This window comes from Anolis sagrei, chromosome 4 (genome assembly GCF_037176765.1).
Source record: "Anolis sagrei isolate rAnoSag1 chromosome 4, rAnoSag1.mat, whole genome shotgun sequence".
Lineage (NCBI taxonomy): Eukaryota > Metazoa > Chordata > Lepidosauria > Squamata > Dactyloidae > Anolis > Anolis sagrei.
Window position 1 is genome coordinate 73008017 of NC_090024.1, and position 13705 is coordinate 73021721.

Consider the following 13705-nt stretch of genomic DNA (forward strand, 5'->3'; position numbering starts at 1 on the left):
TCTGTTATATTTTTAAAGCTTATTCTATTTTTCTTATTCTGCCAGACAAATTTCCTTATATCCTTATTCCATTGGTTCAGCCCTTTCTTGTTCCTTATAATTGGTAAATTTTGAAATAAAAATAACATTTTTGGTAATATATTCATTTTTACACATGCTATTCTGCCTAATATTGATAATTTTAGGTTTTTCCATTTTTCCAGATCTCTTTTGATTTCATTCCATTTTGCCGTGTAGTTATTTTGAAGTAATTGTGCGTTGTTTGATGAGATAATAATTCCCAGATATTTTATTTTGGATGCTATTTTGATATTCCATTTTTTCTCAATTGTGGCCAAATTCTTCTTGGGGACGTTTTTTGTTATTGCTTCTGTTTTGTCCATATTTAATTTAAAGCCCGCTACCTTCCCAAATTTTTCGATTGTTTCAAACCATTTTTCTAATTTTGTAGTTGGGTCCTCAACTATACAGATAACGTCATCGGCAAACTGCATCAAACTGCATTTCTCATGTAGATTACAATTTTAAATGTGGTAAAGCTCAGACAAGAATGTAAATATATTGTCGTAAAATGTGCAAGTGTCATAACAATTTTGAGAAATCAATGCCAGAATAGGTAGAGCTATAATGTCAAATGTCACACCCGATATAGAATTCAAATTTGTCTCTTCTAATGACTGTTTATGTCGTGACCCACAACAGTTTATTTGTAAATTTGGCACCTACTGTACTGAAATTAAAGTCCATTCCTTCCTTAAACATAAGTCCTTTATTTATCTTATATTGAAAGTTAAGATCCCTACATCTGAGCAAGAACCATAAGTATAATGGTGGGTTTGGACCTGAAAATTCTGCCTCACCTGTGTATTCAGTTAGGTAGATCATTAGAAACCACGGTCTCTTAGTTTAATAAGCTCACAGAATTATTGTGAGCTCGAAAATCCCATATTTCTAAGAAAAATAGGATATAACCAAGGAAGGAAGAAGGACAGGGTTCAGTTTTATTTTATTTCTGATTAGATCAAATGTGTCTAATAATCAGATTTACCTCAACATCTAGCTGTACTGCATGATGAATTAGAGTTTTGGTTTCAGTATTCACTCTGTATTTGCAGCTTTTATCATTTTTAAGACAGTCTCTCAACCTTACTTGAACATTTTTATTGTATGTGAATAATAGACTATGCATTGGGGTTCAATAGGTACAGTGCTGTTAAATGTGCATCTTGGAAGATTTAAAAATGAAGGATTTATTTTGTCATTCATAAAGTTGTAATACAGTCTAGAGGAACTATTTGTTAAAAGATAGCATCTACTTAACCTGCTTATTTATTTCTTGTAGTAGAAGGTTAGATCTACAATAAATACACAAGGAAATAAGTAGATAGGGGAATTTATCTTAGAAATAAGATCCCTGTCATGCTTTTGAAATGTGAAATGCATGAAGACCTGTCAGAGAGATATACGGACATGATATTTTTTTACAGTGCGTTTGGAAGTATTTAGCTATATTTGTCATTTGCTCGTGCCACCAAGCAATGATCAAGTGATATAGTAATTTCAGCCTGTTTTCAGTTCAGTAGGTGTATGTGTTTGCATGTGTGTGTGTGTGTGTGTGTTTTAAAAAAGGTTCTTTGTGTGGGAAAATCCAGCAATTGTTTAATATAATCATAACTTGTAAAAGTGTTTGGGGAAAAAAAAACCTTTAGGAAGATTGCATCATATGAATTATATGCATTTTTGTTAATATTTATAAAACAAATTAGATAGTAGTACCAAGTTGGTGCAGATAAAATCCACAAGCAAAGAATAATTTAGTTTTTCATCTGTATGAATATTCTTGGTTGATAATGGCAGTTTCATGTGTCTTGATTTAGTGTATATACTCATGCATAAGCTGACCTCATATATAAATTGGAGGCAGGTTTGGGAACCAAAATTCAGGATTTTGATATCATCCATGAATAACTCAAGAGTCATTCTGCAGAGAGGAGGAAGCATCAATGACACTTTGGGGGGGGGGCACTCACCCCCAGACACCTCTGCCATTTCCACATCTATGCATGCAAAAAGGTCAGAAGTAACTCATAGCAAAAAGGGGATGGGTGCTTCTTTTAGGTTTTCTGGGGATGGACTACGCTCTTGCCTTTTGCCACTCAGAAAAGGAGAAGGTTCCTTTTTTATATAAGAGTTAAGGTATGGTGCTTTCATTGACCCATGGTGAAGTTGACCCAGGTTTAATGAGTTGATTTTTTTACTAAATCAGTCTACTTTAAGTCTATAAAAATTAAGTGATACTAAGCCATATTTGTAGCAGATATTGACCAAAATACCTTTGGTGTTGTATCATATGCTTTCAAATCATTTCAAGCTTTTGGTGGGTGTTTTCTTGGCAAGGTTTGTTCAGAGGGAGTTTGGCATTGCCTTCTGAGGCTGGGAGAATATGACTTACCCAGAGTGCTAGTCCAGTGAAGCAGCCACATGACAGGAGCCATGGCAAAAGCTGGCCAACTGGACCTGCATGTAACTTGTCACATGGCTGTTCTATTGTGAGGAGGAAGTAGGATGAGTAACAACAGAGCCAATAACCAAGGCTTTGTCCTTCTTGTTCCCTCTTCCTTCATGCTTTTCCAACCAAGGGCAGTTCAGTCTCTTATCAGAAATGCTTCAACTCCCAACCATCTTCTCAATCTAACTCCTCTAGTCTTAAAGTACATTTTTGGAGCTATCAAAGAGGGCTATGAAAGTACGGACACCTTTTATAACAACATACATGTGTGAAAAATGATTCTCTGCTTTCATTTGTCTTAAATTTAAGTATAGAAACCATTTGAAAAATGTAGAGTCAGAACTCAGAACATGAGTTTAAGCTATTAAGTGTGACATAACAGGGCTTGTAAGTGAAATGCAGCACCAATCTCCTCATGGTTCAGGGTTCAGGTATGATGATGATAATGGTGATGATGAATCCTCCCATTAAAAGGGTTGTTGTAGGTTTGTCGGGCTATATGGCCTTGTTCTAGAAGCATTCTCTCCTGATGTTTTCCCTGCATCTATGGCAGGCACCCTCAGAGGTTGTGAGGTCTGTTGGAAACTAGGAAAATTGGGTTTATATATCCAGAACAACGCTGACGGTGGCAGTAAGGGCTGAGCTAGGAATACTCCCAGTAAAAGCTCAAATTTTAATGAGACAGTTTAATTACTGGTCAAAAGTAAACTCTATGGATCCCAGTAGACTTCCTCACCTATGTCTAGAGGATCAAGTCCAGCATGACCAGAAGTCATCGTGGATGGCGGCTCTGAATAATGAGCTGGCTGGATTCGGTCTGCCTTTGCAATTTCTGGGTGTTTTGGGTCCGGGGCCAGGGCAAGTGCTCAAGCGGCGCATTAGGGATGTCTATGCACAGCTGGACCTAGAGAGCATAGGTAGGTCTTCAGCCACAAGGTTTTTAGCTTCCCACAAAAGGAATATTCATTTAGAGCACTACCTAACTATTCCACTTCCTCCACCCTTAAGAAGAATATATACTAGGGCTAGGTTTGAACAACTCGGTACTATGGTGCAAACCGGGCACTACTGTAACATCCCAAGAAGTGAGAGATTCTGCGTCTGGGGAGAACAAACAGTGGAAGACATTGAACATTTCTTAATTGACTGTCCAGCATATACTGAACTGCGAGACAGATATTTACATCCAATATTATCCAACTGCAGGTCCCCCAACAGAAATAATATTCTGACATCCCTCTTGCAAGGGCAGGAAAGATCCAGCATAATCAGAGTAAGCCTTTTTATTCTGAAAGCTATTAAGAAAAGAGCAGATTTCCTGAAAGAAGAACCAGGAAAATAAGATTCTGACTATAAATAGAAGGTCGGCTGCTGTCTTCACCCTGTTGCCTTGTTTTTTACTCGTGTTCTATTTTGAAATGGTCATATGACTGATCAAATAAATAAATATTATTATATCCGTGGAATGTCCAGGGTGGGAGAAAGAACTCATGTCTGTTGGAGGTAGGTGTGAATGTTTCAGTTGGCCAACTTGATTAGCATTTGATGGCCTGACAGTTTTTAGGTGTGGCTTATTAGTGCCTGGGATTAGCTGTCCCTGATTGTTTCTTGTCTGGAGTTCTTGTCTGGAGTTTCTTGTCTGGAGTTCCCCTGTGTTTGAGTGTTATTTTATTGTTATAATTTTAGAGTTTTTTTTTAATACTGGTAACCAGATTTTGTACATTTTCATGGTTTCCTCCTTTTTGTTGAAATTGTCCACATGCTTGTGGATTTAAATGGCATCTCTGTGTAGGCTGATATGGTGGCTGTTAGAGTGGTCCAGCATTTCTGTTCTCAAATAATATGCTATGTCCAGGTTGGTTCATCAGGTGCTCTACTATGGCTGACTTTTCTGGTTGAAGTAGTCTGCAGTGTCTTTCATGTGTTTGGGCCCAGAGGAAAAGTGTTCTTGTCATATATCAAGGGAACCACTGACCACATAGATAAGCTGATGAGGAAACACAGTCTACAAACTATCAGCAGACCCACTAAGAAAATCCAACAAATGCTACGTTCAGCAAAAGACAAGAGGGATCCTCTCACCTCTGCAGGAGTCTAACGTATACCATGCAACTGTGGACAAGTCTACATAGGGACCACCAAACGCAGAGCCCAAACACGAATCAAGGAACAAGAGTATTCTCTATGATGGAACTCCATCTTTCCCTCTGGCACAAATGCCTGTGCAGTGATTAATTAAATATTTAAATAAAGTAAGAAGAATTATGAGATTTATGGAGGGCTGTGGTTACTAGAATTGCTTTTCATAGAATTGGAATAGGCCATCTAGTCCAACCCCCTGCCATGCAGAAAAACACAATTAAAGCACTCCTAACAGAATCGCCATCCAGCTTCTGCTTAAAAACCTCAAGAGAAGGAGACCATTACACTCTGAGGCAGTATATTCCACTGCCGAACAGCTCTTACCATTAAGAAATTCTTCCTAATATTTAGGTGGAACTCTTATCCTGCAATTTGAATCCATTGACCTGTGCTCTAGTGTCCATAGCAGCAGAAAACAAGCTTGCCCCCTTCTCAATGTGACGTTGTTTAAACATAGCTATCATGTCCACTCTCAGCCTTCTTTTTTCCAAGCTAAACAAATCCAGCTCCCTAAGCTGCTCCTCATAGGGTTTGGTTTCCAAGCCTTTATCATTTTGTTCGCCCTTCTCTGGGCACATTCCAGATTGTCAATATCCTTACTTCTAGTGAAGTCTAGGAAGAAACAAATTTTGAAACCCTTTTTTGTCTTGAAATCATATCTAGACGCAAAAAGCTTTGCTTCAAACCAATGTTGGGCATGAATGGACAATTGACATCAAATGCATTATGAAAAACAATCCATGTCAGCTAGCGAAACCATGCTTGCAAAATGTGAATAGCCATATGTGGATTGAAAGGCTTCTGTGTTTATCATGAGCATATGAAATTTATACTCTGGGCATAGTGCTGGACCTCCTGCAACTCCCTCGTGTAGAAAGGCTGTGTGCAAGATCATCCTATGAGACACAGGACCATCGACCATATTTCTGTGGTTTGCTACTGTAATACTTCAACTGGAACAAACAGTGCCAGCTGCAAAAATTTAACACACAAGACTTACACAAACTGCATTGGCTGCAAGCTTGATTCCAAATTAAATTCGAGGTGCTTGTTTTACTATCTAAAGTAATGCATGTTTCCAGTTTATTAAAGAGCAAATCACACATCATATGAGCCACCCAACTCATGTAAACTGGATGAGAAGATCCTTGTTTTGTGGTGTCTCTTTTCATGAAAGTAGACCAGTTATTGGTGGCATTTCTGGCTGTGGACCCTGTATGCTTAGAACACTCTCAAGAAGTCAATATTGTGGATATTCATTGAAATAATAAAAAAAATAAAACCTGCTTTTCTAAAATGCTTCTGAACAATGATCACTTCTTTGCTTTAGTGTACAGTAGTAAAATAATCTGCTTATCAGTTTGCTGTTCTTTTTGTATGGTTTCATTATTTTACTGTGTTTACAAATACAAATCACCTCAAATTAACTTTCAGGCATTGCAGATATATTTTGAATAAAAGATTGATGCCTTTGATGGGAGGTGGACTTTTTGTGCCACCCCTTAACACCTGTTTTTTAGTAGATTTGAGTGTTTTTTGTTTACTACAGTAACCGTGTTATTACAAGTAGTATTTCACCTCCGCACTGCAGCAGCAAACAGCAGCATGGCACACAGCAGTGTGATTGTCTGAGTAGTTTAGTATGGATAGCTTTTCATTTAGCCTTTGCTCTGACAGCCCATGCCCTGGATAAGTGGTGTAGGCCTGTACAGGTGAAATCTATTCTCACATTTGCCTCAGGGGTGACTGGACTGTAACAGAATTTTTCAAACCCGTTGGGCCCAACCGCAAAGCAGAGAATAAATGGCTGAAGTGCCAGGTCTCGACAGAAAAATCAATGCCTGGTTATACAGACATGACAGACCAGGTCTGCAATTCTCTTCATGAAAGTCTCAGCGTTTACCACACTTCGGGTTAAAAACATGCTTCTTTTGTCGGTTTTGGGGTGCGCGCGTATATCTGTATTTATAAAGTTAATAAATGGCTTTCTTCTTCTTTGTATACACAGGAAATTTACATGCCCTTTGTGTGACAGAAGTTTTACCGAGAAATGGGCAATGAATAATCACATGAAACTTCATACAGGAGAGAAGCCATACAAGTGCTCATGGCCCACTTGTCATTATTCCTTCCTCACTCTATCAGCCATGAAAGACCACTACAGGACTCACACAGGTTAGATTCATGCTTCTTTTTTCTTGATGATGGGAGAAGGAAAATGTTGGGTTTGGGGGTTGTGGTAATGGATTCTTCTGACTCTGAAATGAGTTTTCAAGACCTTTTAATTCTGGAACAAATAATTCTACCATAATTCAAATCTAAGCTGTAGGATTAGGCCTTTTGGGGGTTTTTTCTAGTTAATGCTCCTCTTCATGTTGGCATGATGCTCTCCATGGAGAGAAGAAGGCGCATGCTACCTGTTGCTCATAACTATAGTTCTTTATTTGTTGAGAATGTGTGGCATAAATGAAAAAAAATAAAGTCCACACATTATTGGACTTCAGCAATTACTGCAAAGCGTGGACTATGCTAATTCTTGACCTGGGCTCATGACAATGTGGCAGATTTCTGAGATCTGATAGATTCTTTGCAAACAAGCTGATAGGTCTTTGCAAACAAGCTAGAGAATGATACTGCTAGGGAGATTTGTAATTGACTAATCAAACCCAAAAGAGTGTCTACCAATGGCTTCTCTAGAGAGAAGTGACCCCTGGGGTGCTACATGGTTCCTGGTCCCACTGTTATTCAATATCTTTATAAGTGCAGGCATGCCTATGAACATTACAGATGATTCCAAATTAAGATGTATAGCTATTGTCACAGCAAATAGGATCAAAATACAAAACAGCCATAACAGATTGGAGAGGTGGGCCAAAACTTAGCAAATGTGAACAGGGAGAAATGTAAGGTACTACACTGAAGCAGAAAAAAAATGCACAGGTATAGGATAGGTGACAATTGGTTTGACAACACACGGGAGAGGATCTAGGAATCTTAACAGACCACCATCTGAACATGAATCAGTTTGTGGCAGTTTAAAAAAGCCATTGTAGATTGTATCAATGGGAGTATAGTTTTGTAATCAAGGGAAGTCATGGTCCTACTCTATTCTGCTTTGGTCAGACCTCACCTGGAATACTGTGTCCAATTCTGGGTGTCACAAATCAAGAAGGATATTGAAAAGTATGTCCAGGGTAGGGTAAACTTGTAAAAGGTCTGAGAGCAACAAAAAACAATGTAGGAATCTAAATATGTTTAGCTTTGAGAAGGGAAAGTTAAGATATTATATGATAACCATGTTTAAATATTTGAAAGGATATCATATTGAAAACAAAGCAAGCTTGTTTTCCTTTCTGCTGCTCCAGAGACACAGAGCAGTGCTTTCAAACTACAGGAAAGGAGATTTTACCAAAACATTTCTGGATGGAAAGAGTTGTTTGATAGTGGATATGCTTTGTTGGACTGTGGATGGCTATTGGAAAGAGTGACCTTGTGATGTCTTCCAACTTTTATGATTCCATGTGATACAGACAGAAAGAGGGCAGATTAATTTGTGATCAATTGCTTAGCCTTGATTCCCCTCTGAAAGCATCTTCAGAATTATTCAAATTTACTTTAATGTGTTTACTTAATGAAGAAATCTAGTTGTATTGCAATTTCTAGGAGGAACGCGCTATCATAAATAATAGTAAAGTTGTTATTAATCAATATTTTCAGATACGGAATCAATTATGAGTACTGTATGTTTCATGTGAAAGAACTGAAGGAGATGCAAATGTTAGTACAGTTATTCTTATGGAAAGCTTTATATCAGATCAAAGGAAGAAAATACTGGGTTGCTATAAGTTTTCCAGGCTGTATACCCATGTTCCAGAAGCATTGTCTTCTGACATTTTACCCACATCTATGGCAGACATCCTCAGAGGATGTAGAAACAAATGGTCTAGAACATGGCCATATAGCCCAAAAACCTACAACAACCAAACAAATGATCATTTAGGATCTGTAATAATGGCAGAAATTGCTGGAAAATATATCCTTGTACTGCAGGTTCATTTCATTCATTTCTTCACATTTCTTTTGCTCCAGGGACAAAAGACAGGGTTTATATTTAAGCATATTAATTAAGATTTAACCCGAGCATAGTTAACATAGAAGGAATGTAGCTACAAATCTCCATATGAACCAATTGTAACTAAAATATCTGACATTTTAATGCTACTTCTGAAACAGTTTAAAAATACATGTGAGTAAATATCAGCTTTATATAGTATTTAGTTTGGAGTTTACCACAGCAGAGGAAAAGCCAATAATATTTATATATTTTGGATTAAAATTAAGGAATTTGCAAGTGAAATACATTGGGACAATTCCCATGAAATACCTATATGTGTTTCTTAACCAACCATTATTATTATTAACTAAATATAATGTCATTCGTACAAATTCTTCAAATTTCACAAGATTCTTTAAGAGTATGGAGTCTATGTTGCCATATGGAGTAAATGGTACCATCACGGATAACAATTTGGAAATGTAAAGAAAAACTGCAGAAAAATATTGTAGAATATTGTTATTGTTTGGTCTTCAGCAAAACAGTGTACCTATTGCTTGGTTACAAATAAAAGAGATGAATAAGGTGATGTAGAAATCAAAATTCTCTAGGCGTTTCACAGGGAGATGAAACAGTGTCCTATTAAATTAAAAAATATTCCTGGAAAGATTTTTTTCACAATTTTCTGTAAATGAAATGAGTTGTTGCTAGAAATTATAGGTTAAAAGTTCTTCCAAGGCAGTTTGTAGGAAGCCTGGGCCTCCTTAGCTTCTTTGACAAGGGTGTTGACGATTTAAGGTCTCCAGCCTGCCCTGAGAGATCACTTATATCGAACAGCAGATGAAAAGCCAGTGCAGATGTAATTTATCGTCGGCGTTTCCTTCTAAAGAATAATTGTGGAGACTTGGTTAGATCAATAATATGGATTTTTGTTGTTAGGTCTTGTAGTCTGCACCATAATGAGAGATAGGGGACAGTGGCTGTTTTCTAATAGAAAATAAAGGATTGGTTTCCGTGTCTTTCTACATTTGAATGCAAAATGGCACACTTGAAACTAATTCAAGTTGTTAAGAAAAGAACCATTTTCTATTACATTCCTGTTATCATATAAACATGGCATGTTAGATCAGCCCCCTGTACCCCAAGTGATATATTGCCCCTTGGATCCTTCTCAAAGTTTAAAGGTTGTAACTTTTGGAGGAAGACTGAATGGAAAAAGTGTTAAATATATGGTTAAAGAGTGAAATCTTCTGCACAGTTTTGTGTCCTGCAACATAGCTATGGGCACTTAGTATCTGATAAGCCTGTCTACACACAAACCACATATTCTGGTGTGGTCCATGCAAAACTAATTCTAAGTCATGAAGGATATGATCATCTGAGAAGGCATGGTCATTTTACTTGCATACATAAAATAACAACTCCAGCCAGAAAACTCACAATTAAATGGAAAACAACCCAAAAGAAAAACATCAGGGACTGGCACATTTCTCTGTTTTAAAAACTAAGACATTATCTCATCTCTCTTTATTAAGAATGGAGGATTTTCCATATATAAAGAATACGCATAGATGTAGAAAGTGCAGTTTTTTAGGGGATCCTAATGATATAGTAAGCATGTTGTTGTTCAAGTGTAGTTTTGAGCAGCGTATGGTTTCCTTATCAGCATAAAATCTTCAGGTTCTCCCAGAAATGTGATCCATGCTCCATGATAGTCTGTCGCTGATGAACAATTTGCTGGTAGGCAATGAGCAGCATTTTAGTGTCAAGCATAAATCTTAGTTTGAGATATTGAATTAGATAGTTCAAAAGATTTATATTTCTAATTGATTAATTAATTAATATTTAATTAATTATAATGAGGCTTCTCAGTTAGCACTGTAATACTAATTAGCTGAAATTGCCATGTTTTTAGTTACTCTTTTCCTGGAATGTTTTAAAGTTTGCTGGGAGGAAATGAATGTCTTAATTACCATTATTCTCCTGCCAATGTTTTCAACACGGAATTTCTGTTTGCACAAACTGGAAGTAATCGTCCTTACACAGCCCCAGTTGGGTAAATATATTTCCTTTTGTTAGGGCAGGAATTGGCAAGATGTAAAGGCTACATGGAGCCCCCAAGCCTTTTAGCCATTGGCCCCTCCAAGTTCTCTGGACTACCTTTTTTTTGGGCAGAAAGAAAAAACATGTACACCCATCCTTTAGAGATAAAAAAAACAGTTTAGTTCAAAATACTGTTCAATGTCTGAACCCATTTGGAATGTAACCAGTCAAAATCTGTGTGTGCCCAAAATCAGGACTGACTTGTAAGATTTTAGACCACAGCAGGGCTTCAATTAAACTTGCAAGAACTAAGTATTTGAATTCAAGGAAAGACAGAAGGTCTTCAGGGATATTTTCTGATGCTCCTTTAGAGCTGGGCAAGATGTGAGAAAGTGGGAACCTATCTGAGGGATGGGATGTCAAGGTTATGGTCACAAGAATGGTCTTTTTCAGGTGACAAAACGTTTGAGACCAATCCTAATTTCCATGCTCCATCTACATCACGGTTTTTTTTTTCAATTGGGGTAAACTGTGGAGGTGATGCAGACATTTGACCTGAACGAGATCTTGTTAACAGCTTGTTTATTTTAACTCCTTTTATACCGAGGGTTGTATGTTGTATGTATGACTATGTATGACTATGTCTTAATTGTGTTATGTGTTAAATGTTTTGATACGGCCAATAGGCCAATCAATAAAACGTACATCACGGCTTTTGGAGTCCCTGGTGGTGCAATGGGTTAAACCCTTGTGTTGGCAGGACTGCTGATCGAAAGGTTGGCGATTCGAATCCAGGGAGCAGGGCGAGCTCCCATCTGACAGCTCCAGCTTCTTATGAGGGGACATCAGAGAACCCTCCCACAGGATGGTAACACATCCGGGGGGTTCCCTGGACAACGTCCTTGCAAATGGCCAATTTTCTCACACCAGAAGAGACTTGCAGTTTCTGAAATAGCTCCTGACATGAAAAAAAAATCACAGCTTTCAAACATTTCCCATTGGTGGCACATTTTTTAGACATGGATCATTTTGCAACACAGTAGTTCAGTTTTACTAGCAAACCAAGCCCTGTAAGAGGTACGGACACACATAATAAACAGTTATAACAAAATGTATGGGGATGCAACATCTCTCATGAAAATCTTTCATTTATTATAAGTATATGATTTATTGCTTATTTAACATAGACTCAGAGGTTTCTCATTACGTTTGCATGACGTGCCTACACACGAACATGTCTCGACACACAGTTTGGAAGCTCTGTTCTAGGTGCACATCAGGTAGTGAAGAACAAAGAACAAGTCTCTTTTATAGAAGGAAGAGAGTTACAGAGTTCACGAAGCCAAAATATCTATATTGTAAAACTATTAGGAATCGGGAAATGGCTCTCTCATGTCCTGTGGAATTCCATATAGTGTTAATATGCTTCTTTGTGAGCTGAAAATGCAAAAGCAATTTTGTCATTTATCTGAAATACTTTCCCAGTTCCTTTAATTCGCTTCCACTGGTATCTGGGTGGGAGGGTACAATTTGTCTCCAAATGAGCCAAATGACTCGTTTGTGTGTTAAAGCTGCATTATAATTTCACTGGCTCTCTCCAAGGTTAGTATTATTATTCTATAATACCCTTTTTCGTTGGTCTTCTGGGATGAATCTGCCTCACATGCTTGGGCTTTACTGACTAAAAATGCTACTGCAGAATGATATACTGCATTTATATATTCCAAAAGCCACATTTTCTCTGGAATAAAAAAAACTTTATTGGAGTATATTTGCACACTTTTAACAAGTAGCAATGCTGCCAAATCTATCTTTTAATGGTTTCAAAGGCATAGAATAAATATATACCATTAAATACGAACAATACAAATACTACTTCAGTTTCTGAAGTAATCCCTAGACTTGTTTTACTTTATTATGAAAGTTTCAGAAACATAAACAGCTTTGAGCTGCCACTGGTACAGAATAAAATAGGGTTTTAAAAAAATATTGTTTATTTCTTTTTCTGGAAAATAATTTAAATCCATAATTTACTGGGCGGTTCTTGAGGAGGACTGTGATCAAGTCAGTTAAAACATGCTCCACATTTTTATTTTATTGGTAAATACGATATTTTTTTTATTTAAGCAGAATCATATATATATTGTATATTAACTTTTCCAGGCAGCCTTTCTTCAGCACAGAAAGGCCAGATGTATGGGAATTGTAAAAAATCAGGATATGCATAAAAACTGTTCAAGTGCATAAAGCAGCCCCATCTGGAAGACATCTAACAGAAATGAAGTTGTACAAAACCATTCCATTGATAATAAAGCTAATTTTTATGGGTCTGACAAGTATGTAATTATGTTCAGTGGTGCTTTTCAGATTTTATCACAGTCAATAAACCGCAGTGGTAATTTCATTCCCATTTGACATATTTACATGGAAACATTTGATTGGAGGAATTAGTAACCCTGAAAGCCTTGATAGATATGTTTTAATGATCTGTGACCTCCGCAGTCCCTCATCTGTTTATTGTTGCAACAGGCGAGAAGTCATTCCTATGTGACCTTTGTGGCTTTGCTGGCGGGACACGTCATGCCCTCACCAAGCATCGAAGGCAACACACAGGTCAGTTAAGCTGTTTTTTACCCTTTGCTATTTTCTCTAAAGCCAAGGACTGTCATCCAGGCTGGGGAGTAAGAGAAATTGTATAACACAGCGCAGTCTAGAGAGTATATCTGTTCACTGTTTGTTTGTGGAGGGAGAGTTGCCTTAACAAATCAGTATGCCTGGGGTTTGTCTCAAATGCATTTATTTTTGAATCTAACTATTGTTTTCCCCTTCAGCATGTACCCTGAGTAGCAGGTGTCTCTCTGAAAATTACAAAAAATATTTTCTGTTCATTTTCAAGGCCCAGCCAAACAGGATATTTTGTTAAGATTGTGTTAGAATCTGTGTAAAAATTGCAAAGT

At 37.4% G+C, this 13705-nt stretch overlaps 1 protein-coding gene across 1 annotated transcript in view; it reads left to right on the forward strand.

Moving 5' to 3' along the window:
* The window catches only part of ZNF407 (zinc finger protein 407), a 400216-nt gene that overhangs the window by 229648 nt on the left and 156863 nt on the right, over positions 1-13705 (forward strand). Inside the window, exons 5-6 of the mRNA XM_060774974.2 lie at positions 6660-6826; positions 13278-13361. Of these exons, the coding sequence (XP_060630957.2) occupies positions 6660-6826; positions 13278-13361 (251 nt within the window). The remainder of the gene's footprint in view (positions 1-6659; positions 6827-13277; positions 13362-13705) is intronic.